Source organism: Cynocephalus volans, chromosome 12 (assembly GCF_027409185.1).
Source record: "Cynocephalus volans isolate mCynVol1 chromosome 12, mCynVol1.pri, whole genome shotgun sequence".
In the NCBI taxonomy this organism is placed as follows: Eukaryota; Metazoa; Chordata; class Mammalia; order Dermoptera; family Cynocephalidae; genus Cynocephalus; species Cynocephalus volans.
In genome coordinates this window covers 20627603-20639932 of record NC_084471.1, presented here as the reverse complement: position 1 = coordinate 20639932, position 12330 = coordinate 20627603, and the positions used below count along the sequence as shown (strand labels likewise).

Sequence of the window (12330 nt, the reverse complement as noted above, 5' to 3'; positions counted from 1 at the left end):
CAACAAGCTAGGCACCTAGTAAAGGAGAGAAGGTGGGTTCTCAATTATGAGTCTCAAGGGCTGAACACATTAACAGCCCTGAGGGATAGAAAACAGAGGATCACCAAGTCTAAGTGACTCACCAGAGGTCATAAAACTAGCAAAGAGGAGAGCTGTGACTCAAATCATTTGAGCCCATAGGAAATTCTTTAAACAATCTATTACACCGGGTCCAAGCAAGAGATAGCGTGATCTCAACAAGAGAAGTGTAATATGAAGAATTAGTAACCTGTGCCAGAAGAGTAGCTGTAAAAATGCAGAGAACTCTGGGGATGATGGAGTGTAACAAAGGAAGGACAAACTTACAAGGGAGTGGCCATCCCCAAGGCTGAGTTCAAAGCTGTTGAAGAGGGTATGGCGGAAGCCCACTGGGTAGCCAAGAAGTTTGCTGTTTTGCACAGGCCAGCATTGGCCCACAGTTGACCAGCAGACACAGGACAACCAGGCTGTGGATGGTTGGCAAAGGCACAGAATAATTTGGGGACCTCACAGGTGCATAACCTGGAGTATGCAGTGTCTGTGTAGGGAAGGCTGCAGGGAGTTGTTCACTGGGTCCAGGCCAAGAATGCACAGTAACAGTGGGTACACAGCTTAGGCAGAGCATTCCCGAGCAGACTAAGCAGCAGCAGCAAACAAACAGCAGAGTCACAACACTGCACCCTGAGCCCAGGAAGAGGAGCCCCTGCCTCTTGCACTGTCCCTCCAAAGCACTCTACTGGCAAAGCTTAACAACTCTCCGTACAGGAGAAACCCTCACGGGTCCAACCATTATAGCAGAACAGGCTCTGAAGGGTGAATTTGGAGATGAGATGTTAAGAAATTGGTCATTCTGCCTGTGACACTAGCTCACTTAAATTATCCTCTAGATTTTAGTGTCCTGTAAAATAAACGTGGCTAGATGAGATTAAAATTTAACAAATGCAAACTCATTTTGTTGAAAGCTATTGAGGCACTACAAGCAGTGGTAGAAATGAGGTGAATGAAACACAGCCCCTGCCTTCTTCCTGTGGAGGAGACAGCCACATAGTCACCAGCTCAAATCCACCAATTCATATCCACAGTTGAGTGGGTAGGATGACCCCTCTGTGGACCTCAGTCAGCCTCCTTCCCCAGCCACCCCTGTCACTGCCCAATGGACTCATGAGCAAAGGCCTTCTCAACAGACAGGAGACCCAGCCTAGCAGCCAGCCTAATGGAAAACACTGTCAGATTGTCTTCCAAATAAGAAATAGCTCTGTGGAGTCAAAAGAGGAACAACAGGCTGAGACAAAAATGTTTGCATTTACTTGGAAGGTGAATTTTTATAATAACATAAAGTCCATGAACCCAGTTTTGAAAAGGGGCCTAAGGGCAGCTAATTATCAAAATAACAAATGGAAACCAGCAATAAACATGGAAAAGATGCTAAACCCCAAAATGAAGTCATATTTGGAGTTCTGAAGGTTTGGTTTGGTTTCATTTAGTGTTTATTTTTTTGCCCACTATGTTTTTTGCCCACAGATTGAAAAGGGAGATAATATCTATCTATGGATATGAGAAAAATGACTGTAGGGATGTGTATTCCCACAACCTCTGTGGGAAAGTTTTCTATTAAATATTAAGGCATGTTTATAGTGTGCTGCTGCAACCCCATTCTAGGAATTCACCCTGGGGGGAGGGAGGGATAGGCACCAGTAGGTAAGAATATATGTATAGAGAAAGTCACGGCAGTATTGCTTGTAAGAAGAACACAAGCTGAAAACAGCTTAAATATCCATCAGTAGGAAATTGGTTGAATAAATTATGGTACACTCTATACTAATTTGAATAATGCTAGCTGCTATAAAAATAAACACAAAAATTCAATGGCTTAGCATTATGGTTCTAAAATTGTACACCACGGTGACCCAAGGTACCACATCAAATTCACTGGCTCTTAGCAGATATTTTAAATTTTTAAGGAAGACACAGTGATACGTCTCTCAGATACCACATGAACTGCTAACTTGAATTAGTTCACAATTGCAAAATTAGGTCGGCCTATGTTCCTTTCAGTGACATCATATCTTTGCAAAGGTGCATTTCAGTGTTTGCTGTGAAACAAAACAAGGACCATGTAAAAATCAATGTGCCTGGTATTAGGATATCAGTATCCAATCTGATTCCATAGTTTGAGAGGTTGTGCCATGTCCAACAGATTCACATGTCTCACTTGTAAGTAAATGTGGTTTTTTAACAATGACATAGAAATATTTTTTTTCTATCAAACATATTATTTTTTCAAATGTCCACTAAGTTCTCATGACATAAATAGTGACTTAGTTCTTTGGTTCTAACAACATAATACATGGACTTGTGTGGTACTTCTTTGGGTGTAGGGACAGTATGAAAAATTGAGACACTAAAGGCACCAGGACCTGAGACATTCGGGAACCTCTGGCTTAACACAACAGAGGCATAGTTCTCACTTGTGTAACAGTCCAATGTGGGTGTTCCAGACTGATGCCAGCTTCCCACCACATGATGTTTAGAGATCCAAACCTTTCCATCTTGTGACTCTGCCATTCTCTAGAGCCTCAGAGTGCTCTGCTTTCAACCATGAATGAGAAAAGAGAGGGTAAGAAGCACTTACTGATTAACGTCCAGAAACATACAGGAAACTTTCACTCAATATTCGATCAGCATGAACTAATCACACAACCCCGCCTGGATGCAAAGGGGGATGGTGTGAAAAATGTAATCCTGAAGGGGCAGCCACTTTATGGAAGGTGGGAAGATAGTATCTGTAAATTTTTCTGCAGCATCCCTGAAACTGAATCAGACCAACTGATTAGCTCTTCACGTTGGCTAAAATGTCAGATTCTTCATGGTTTTTGAAAACCATCTGTGTCACTCCTGTGTTGTGAAATACTATGCAGTTATTAGAGATTAAGGTAAATTCTCAAAGACTTCCATGATATATTGTTAATAATAGTAAGTAGGTAACTGAACAGTTTAACAGGATTCCACGTTGTTAAAAAATCAAATAAATAAATTGGTTACTTTGGGAATGAGATTGGACAGTGAGAATGAGACAATTAATTTTTACTTTATTATGTATTTTTAATTATTACAATGAGTCTGTATTACTTTTCTAATAAAAAGGAATGCTGTAGTTTGGGGCTTTTTAGAACTGGTTATCCTACTAAATGCAAGTACCTCAACTATCTCCTTGTGCAGCCATCCCTGAGTGTGCAGCCTTGCTCTGCCCAGAAAATTCCAGATGCTCACCTTCCAGCGAAGACGAAACCAAACTAGAATGCAAATGCCTTCCCAATTACAGAGGCGATGGCCAATACTGCGAGCGTGAGTAGAATTTAGATATTGCTAGTTTATTCATTGAGATGTTTAGGTTATATAACAGGGGAAAGGAACTCACAATGTCCTTAACATTAACACAATGACCATTTCTATTTCTCTCTATATACTTGAGTGAAGTATATAAAAAGTGCCAGCAAAATGCTCTTTGGTAGTAGTCCTCCATAAATGGCAATTTCTCCTTGTATTATCAAAGTATACATTTTTTACTCACGTTTTTATATCACTTTAATAAATGCGAGTATAAAATTAAGTGCTTCCTTCTTTTAATGTTCATTCATTTTATGAAAGGTTGTACTGTGTATCAGCAAAGAACACAAACTTTAGAGCCTGACTGCCTGGGTTCAATCCCTGATCTGCCTTTTACTAACTACGTGATCTTTACCAGCTTCTGCCTCAGTTTTCTTATCTATCCAATGGGAATAATAATGGCAACTGCCTTAGGGTATTATAAAAATTTAAAAAGTCAATGTATGACAAGTGGTTAGGACCCAGTGTGTACTGTAAATTCTATAAGCATTCGTGTTTTCTTTCATGCTATTTTATATTTAATTACACACATAATATGGCATAATAATATATCAACACAATATTTGTCATTACAATTTCTGATGGCCATATGTAAATGTTTGATGGAGGGGCAGGTCGCCAGATGGGATGACATGAAATGTTGCTTTTTACTCTTAAAACTGCTGAGTGACCTTTGTGGCTCTGGGGAGCTACGACCCACAGTCCCCCTCCCAGTTCAGTCCTCCTTCCCCATCCCCACGTGTGCTAACCGCCTCTCCTTTTGTCATTGCCTCTCAAGCCATCAATCCATGTTTACAAAAAATCTGCCACCTCCACGCCCATTGCACGTACCTGGGACCAAATCGACACAGTTGTACATGCCAAGAAGGCTACAGCGGGGATGGCCAAGTATGCCTGCCGGTAGACCCCTGCCAAATTAACTTTGGAAACTGCCCTACAAATTCTACAGTGTGTAAATATGACGGGCCTGGACAGGTGAGCTAATGATGCATAGAACTGATGTGTCTGGAAGCAGGACAATCCCGAAGGTGAAATGATGCTGTTGTGTGACTTGTCTTCTGCGCTGTCCCAATTCTTCCCTTGAATGTTTGATTTGGGCTTCTTCACCAAACAGTCCTCCCCGTGCTCAGAGCCTGACTTCAGTGTCCCCTCCCACCCCAAACTCACATTTTCCCAGCTCCTCAGTCAAAACGTAACTGTACTGTCTTCTCTCCTATCACAGTCTACACGGTGATTAACAAAATATACACAAAATTCAAAATTACACTAACAAGTTAACTGTTAACCAAGTCTTGGGTGAATACATAATCACCCACAATCCTCATTCTCTCTAATGTCTTTTTAAGATAAGAAGGGCTCTTAGAACCAAAAACACCCTGTCCCAAAGGGACAAACACTGATAAAATGTAGGGCAGCACTGACAGATTTTAGAGAGCAGTGAGGATTTTCTGGGGTAAGACACTGCCCTTCTAAATCACGTCATGACCTTGACTAATAAAAATCAGCCTGGTCAGATCTTTGCCAAAGATTCCAGTTGAAAAGAGCCTTGTTCCTAATATCTCATTCATCTATCAAGTATTTAGTGGATGCCTACTGTGTCCATAACTGCATGTCAAACCTTCAGTAGCGGAAATCGACTCGTACAGAAGGATATTGCCTCACTGGTAGAAGGAAAAGCTCAGTGCCCAACCCAAACACAGCCATGGGTTCCCTGCAGTCTAATTGGCACCCTGATGGGAATGTTCCTGAAATCTCCTGCAGAGAATACACTCAATCTTACCTCCAAAAAGAAAGAGCATATATATCATGCAACATTTCTATCAATTTCGGAGGCAGGTTTGCAGAGAAATTCAAGGGGCTAAATTTTCATTCTCAAAATGAAGACCTTTATGGAAAAACTTATGTTATACCATGAATGCCAGGACCTTGGAAGTGAGATTAAAAATATGTTTAAGCTCTTTAAAAATGAGTCCCAAGACAGATTTTCAAGTCCTAGAAGCCCTCCGTTGTTCACACAGAAGCAGGACATTGAATTATTCCAGAGCAGGGTTTCTCAACCTCAGCATTATTAACATTTTAGATTGGATGATTCTTTGTTGGGGAGGGGACTGTCCTGTGCATTGCAGGATATTTAACAGCATCCTTGGTCTCTAGCAGCATTGCCCTCCTCCCACTATGACAGTCAAGAGTCCCCTGGGTTGAGACTCCTTGTTGAAAACCATTGTTCTATAGCAATAATACTCCCACTTGAACATCAATCTCTGCTCACCTATAGACAATTTAAAACCAGAAATTATGGAGCCAGAAAGGCCAAGGGTTAGGAAACACAACTAAAAAGCTAAACTTTACAAACAGGGACAATGAGCTTCCCAACAGGTATGATACATAAACATGATGTCCATTTCTGAATATTTTGACAAATTTTTAGTTTAAGTCCACACTTGAGATCTATTCTGAGTTAGTCTTTATGGCAGAATGTATTAAATATGGGTTTAATTAAATATGGATTTAAAATGGATTAAATATGGATTAAAGAAAATGCTAGCTGAAGTGACTAACTAGAATCCTATTTGTTTTTCTCTCCCCGTGTTTTCTGAAGTCTCACTGTGAATGTAAGGAACATTACCACAATTTTGTACCTGGAGTGGGGTGTAGTATGACCAATATCTGTGAATCAAATAACCCATGTCATAGGAATGCAAACTGTACCACCATCACACCAGGCCAAACCAAGTAAGTCTTTTCAGTTTCACCACCATCTTTTCCAAGTGCTAAAAGTGATGGCCGGTCAATGCTGTAAGTTCCTTGAAGGGAAGGAAATGTGTCTTACTCAGCTTTATATCCACCCCCACCCCACAGGAGCAAGGAGCATAGTAGGTACTCAATACATCCTTGTAAATCTTTACAATGGCCATTAGAATACTCTGGAACATTGACCTGTCCTGACAACTTGGTATGAAGTGGTCAGAACATGAGAGAAGGAAACCACTGTGACTGGGAAAACAAATGCTGTTGAGATTAGAGGGGTTTGACCTCTAATGTACATGCCTGTTTCCTCACTCATGAAATATTGCTTTGTAGAGGTGCAAAACAAGACTGGGGAAAGTGAATATGCACTAGCTGTGTTTCCTATACTCCAGGTTTCAAAAGAAGGGGGTTACTGTGAGTAAAAACAACTGTGTGAAAATTCCTGAGGCAGAGGCAGCTCCCATGATAGGAAGGGGGTGCTATTTGGAGTTTAAAGATCTGGGTTTCATTCCTGGCACTGGTACCTACCAGATGCATGACCTTGGGAAAGTGGCACCATCTCTCTGGCCTCAGTTTCTCCATGTATAAAATGAGCACAATGATATCTACTCTATAAGGTTGTTGTGACAATTACGTGAGAGGATGTTTCTGGAAACTACTGTACAGATGTATTGTGTTTTTATTAGTGACTGACCTGAGGCTGGAACCCAAGTCTTTTGAGTCCTGACCAAGGTTTCTATCTCTGTGCCATTTTCAGTTTTCATCATCATCAGCATCTGTGAAAGACTCACATGACACCATGAGCTCAAACCATAACAGACACTGAACCATGTAATTATAGAACTGTTTCTGTGCTTCCAGAGCCCTCTTCTCTCTTGTTTGAAGTTCATTTCTTTTATAATTGGGTTTTCAGTGTGTGGATTTGCTCAGATAGGTTTTATGACCCTCATATTCTATCTGACAAATAAGTAGATCTGAACTCACTGTGGACTGAGTGGAAAGAGCATGGTTATCAGAATACCTGAGTTCAAATCCCAGCTCTGCCACTTACCTTAACCTCTTTGAACTGTTTCTTCAGCCATACAGGGGGGAGAATTGTACCTCCCACCAGGGCTGTGTTGAGGATTAATTGAGACTACATTCATCAATCCCTAAGCAGACCTGGCATATAGAAATCACTCAATCCATGTGAGGGTACACACAAACACATCATGTCCATGCCTATAGGTACCCAACACACCTATGCATACAGGCACATCTTCTCCTCAGACATAGATTCTGGTAATATTGGTAACCAAACAAGCCAGTGTATACAATTTCTACCATACCCTGAGAAAGTCTGAGTAGAATACCTTAAACAATTTCTTTCCTTTGTGTTTGAGAAGATAAAATCTACAAATGAAACTGGAATATCAGTATAGTGTAAGCTGCATCAAAACTTGTGCATAGAATGTCAGTGGAACTAATGATGAAGTTTCGGGGTACATGTGTGACCCACAAACCTTCCTTCTCCCTTCCCCCAAAATTGACTCTCTTCAGCTGGAAAGAAGCAGTGGTAAAAAGAATGGCTAAGTTACATTAATGAAATGTGAAACCATCAGTCTCCAAGTAATTTAATTCATCTAGCGTAAAGATTTATGGTGTTTATCTCTCTTCAATATGGCAAGTAGTTTATGCAAAATCTTCAAGATCACACTGCATTAGTCACAGAAGACCACTCAGTCAAGAGGAATGAGTGTAGACGTGGACCCTACCACTCGCCGCTGGGGTGACCTTAGACAAGTCTAAATTTTCTAAGCCAAGTTTCCTCCCCCAACAAGTGGGGCTAGAGACTAAGAATATCTTCTTGTGAAGAGCTAATAAGCTAATGCAAGTAAGCATGCTTTTAAACTCTAAGCTCCATTTCGATTATTACTAAGAAGAACAAATAACTTTATAGCTGTTAAAGTTTTGCCTTTTATTTTTCTTCATGAGTAGAGGTAGGAAGTGAGGGACAATAGGAAAAAGAGGCATTTCTCTCCTTTATAATTCAACTCCACTAAAAAGAAGACTGGACATGACTGAGCAGGCCTACTGAAAAAAGCACGGTTTACATTCCAACTACTCAAAAGTACAATAAACAACAGTGAAATTTAGAGACTTTTGGAATGTGAGTGACATTGATGCTGTTCAGTGTTTATGTTAGACTTGTACAGGTTAGAATGCTCTCAACGTGAACAACCTTCCCAAGAATGCTGCCCAAGGCAACACGGTGCAATGGCGAGAGGCTATCCCAGATGGGCCTAGGTTGAAATCCCAGCTCAGCCACTCCCAGATGTGTTTCCAGCAGTCTGACCCTTAGACCTAGGAAGCAGGGGTCCCTGCCCTAGGAACAGTATTTTAGAGGGTCCCATTCTGGTCCTCTACTAGCTACACCAAGGCAAGGAGTCTGAAGGACCAAGGGGATGTGCTCTCCCAGAGCCTGAACACCCTTGTAGATCAGACTCCAGGTACTCAGAGCCCCATAATTCCCTGCCCAGATGGCTCCAAACCAGCTCCCAGGGCCTGGCCAATCTCCCCAGTGTATGGCCAAGGGGTGGCTGTTTGCAGCGGGTGGGATGAGCCAACACTATACCCACCACTCTCTTGAACACACCCTTGGCTCTGGTTATACTGAACTGCTTACTGTTTGTCTTAGTCCTTTGGGGCTGCCATACCAAAGGTATGTATATAGGGTGACTTATAAACAGCAGAAATGTATTTCTCACTGTTCTGGGGGCTGGAAGTTTAAGATCCGGGTGCCAGCATGGTCAGGTTCTGGCAAAGGCTCTCTACCAAGTTGTAGAAGACCACCTTCTTGTATTTTCACATGGAGGAAAGAGTCCTAGAGAGCTCTCTGGGATCTCTTTTATAAGGGCACTAAACCCATTCATGAGGGCTCCACCTTCATGACCTAATCACCTCCCAAAGGCCCCACCTCCTAATAGCATCACATTGGGGATTAGGATTTCAATGGATGAATTTGGGGGGGGATACAAATACTCAGTCCATTGCACTGCTCTTCATACATGCTGTGATATCCCCAACTCCATGTCCTTGCATGTGCTTGTCCCTCTGCTTAAAACGTCCTTCCCCACCCCCTTGCCTTCTCTGAGTCAGGCTAACACACTGATCCTCTGATGCTCAGCTCAAGTATCTCCACGTCTAGGATCCCTCCCCTATCCTCCCAGCCCACTGGGATGCCTCTCCCTTTGGGCTCCAGAGCACCCTGAAATGATTCTATTAGAGCATGCACGGCCCACGACTATGATGAATGCATAGTACGGTGCCACTTATAGGCTGCGTGATCTTGAGTGAGATACTTAACCTCTCAGTGCCTTAGTTTCCTCATCTAAAATGGGTCTAATAACATAACACACCTCACAGGGTTGTTGGTATTAAATAAAATACCATAGTGAGGCCCTTAGAAGAATACCTGGCATAGGAACTATTAATAAATGCTATTTTTATCATTGCTGATCTCAATCCCCACCTGCAATATAAGGTCCTTTGGGATCCATATCTTATTTATCTTTATTGCAATAACTCCCATCATTGATTCAAACAGTGAAATGAGTGAGAGTTTGGAAGAATAATTGCATGAATGAAGGAGTAAAATGAACTATTGAAACAATGAACAAAGCAGATGTACTAAGGCTTGGGGGGCACTCTGTGTACTAACTTGATCCCATCCAGCATTAGACGTAATTAATTTCAGCCCATAATTTATATGCAAATGGCTTAGGGGTGTTTTCAAAGCCTAAAGACAGCAGGAGATGTTTACTCCTATTAAAAAGTGAATTTATAAAAGAGGCAAGGTCATGAACATGCCATGGCCCAATTTAATATTTAAGCCAGAAAATGATTTCATAACATCTCAGACTTTGGACTGAGATTTGAAATAAAATGAAAATATTTATGTCTCATACATTCCACTCAGCACTGAGTCCATTAAAATATGATTCTCCTGCAATTCTTAGGAAAGACAGGTCTAGTCACTTTACACAAAACAGACCCCTGGCCTCACAGCCACTTAAGGAACTTTTAAAGAGAAACATACTTAGTGGTTTGTGAATAAGGAACTTTTAAAAAGAAACATACTTAGTGGTTTGTAAAGGTTACATGTCTTGCTGTTAACAGTTGTCATCAAATGAAATTTGTCATTTATAGCAGGATTAATTTTCAACACTGACTGCTATATCACTTCCCAGAGTTACCAATCTCCTCCTCTCCCTCCTTAAATTAGTATAGCATGATACTTGCAGAGGAAATGTTTAAGGAGGAAACTGGTACTCGATTGCACTGAGTAGATGATCATTTCATGGTAAGATCCACCTTAGCAATCATATAACAACATTTCTCATCCTCAGCACTACTGACATTTTTGACCAGACAGTTTTTTGTTATGGGGGCCTGTGCATTCTAAGATTTTTAGCAGTATTCGTGACCTCTACTTGGTAGATACCAATAGATCCCCTCCCCAGTGGTGACAACCAAAAATATCTCCAGTCATTGCCACATGTCCTGTGGTGTGGGGGTGGGAATTGGCCCTGCTTGAGAGCCACTGCTTTATAAGAACCCTAATCAGTAAATTATCTCCCAATCATTTGTCCAGCTGGGAAACTCATATGCATCCTTCCAGAATTAGCTTAAATATTACTTTCTCATTGAAACAGCTACTCATTTCTCCAAGCAGAATAAGTCACTTCCTCCTCCATTCCCCATAGCATCCTGTTCAACTTTCTATCATGGCACTTACTAAGGAACATAAGTTATCTGTTTACAGATTTGTCCTGCTGTATCCCAACACCTCTGTGTTACTGTTTTGTAGTCACCGTCTCCATCAGTATGGTCAACCTATGTGTTGTCATCCTCATCATCTGCCAAGTATTGAGCATTTTCTACATCTCTGTCATGATGCTAGCTGTTTTTCTTTTATTACCTCTTCTATCAACATCCCTAAAGTACTATTAAACCCATTTCATAGGCGAGGAAACTAGGATTCAAGAAGGTTAAGTGGCCTGATCCTGTTGCTATAATTATGTTTTCAGGTCCGTCTCAGCATGTAAGGCTCTAAAAAGTCAAAGTGTCTGTTATTATTATCTTTATAACTGTCTTACCTAGCAAAGTTCCTAGAATTCAGCAGGTACTTAGTAAGTAATCAGTTCAACAATTAGGCACTGTCCTAGGTGCTGGGATACAATAAGGAACAAGGTGGGATCTGTGTTCTAGGAGAGCTTCCCATCCAGCAGAGGCGACAACACCTCAAGAAGTAATCTTGGTTATGTTGAGGTTTTTTTTGCATACCTGTCAGCCATCAAACAGCACTAATTATCAGGAAAATGAAAATCACAACCATAATGAGATAATATCATCTCACTCCAGTTAGAAGTGCTATTATCAAAAAGCCAGAGAATAACAAATGCTGGTGAGGATATGGAGAAAAGAAAACTCTTTTAAACTGCTCATGAAAATGTAAATTAGGACAGTCATTATGGAAAACAGTATGGAGATTCCTCAAAAAACTAAAAATAGAACCACAATACCAACAATTCCACTGCAGGGTATTTGTCAAAGGAGAGGAAATCGGTATATTGAAGAGATGTTTACATTTATTGCAGCACTATTCACAGCAGCAGCCAAGATATGAAATCAGTCTAAGAGTCCATTGACAGATGAATGGATAAAGAGAATGTGGTAGATATACACAATGGAATACAACTCAGCCATAAAAAAGAATGAAATTCTGTTATTCGTGGCAACATGGATGAGCTTGGTAGACATTATGTTAAGTGAAGTGAGCCAGGAACAGAAAGAAATACATGTTCTCACTCATATGTGGAAGCTAAGAAAGTTGATTGCATAAAAGTAGAGAGTGGAATGGTGGTTACCAGAGGCTGGGAAGGGTAGTGGGGAGGGGGATAGTGAGAGGTTGGTTAGCAGATAGGAAATTACAACGAGATAGGAGGACTAAGATCTAGTGTTCTGCAGCACTGTAAGGTGGCTATAAGGAACAACAATTTATTGTATACTTTCGGTTAGCTAGAAGAGAGAATATGTTTATTGAAGTGTATTGATTGTAGTTATTTGTGGCATAAAATGTTGAATTGCAATACATATATACAATGTGTGATGATCAGATCAGGGTAATTAGCATAT

At 40.9% G+C, this 12330-nt stretch overlaps 1 protein-coding gene across 1 annotated transcript in view; it reads left to right on the top strand.

Annotated features, from left to right (window-relative positions):
* STAB2 (stabilin 2) overlaps nt 1-12330 on the top strand; it is a 164677-nt gene that overhangs the window by 27870 nt on the left and 124477 nt on the right. The window contains exons 7-9 of the mRNA XM_063075355.1: nt 3238-3363; nt 4184-4380; nt 6005-6138. Coding sequence (XP_062931425.1) covers nt 3238-3363; nt 4184-4380; nt 6005-6138 — 457 coding nt within the window. The remainder of the gene's footprint in view (nt 1-3237; nt 3364-4183; nt 4381-6004; nt 6139-12330) is intronic.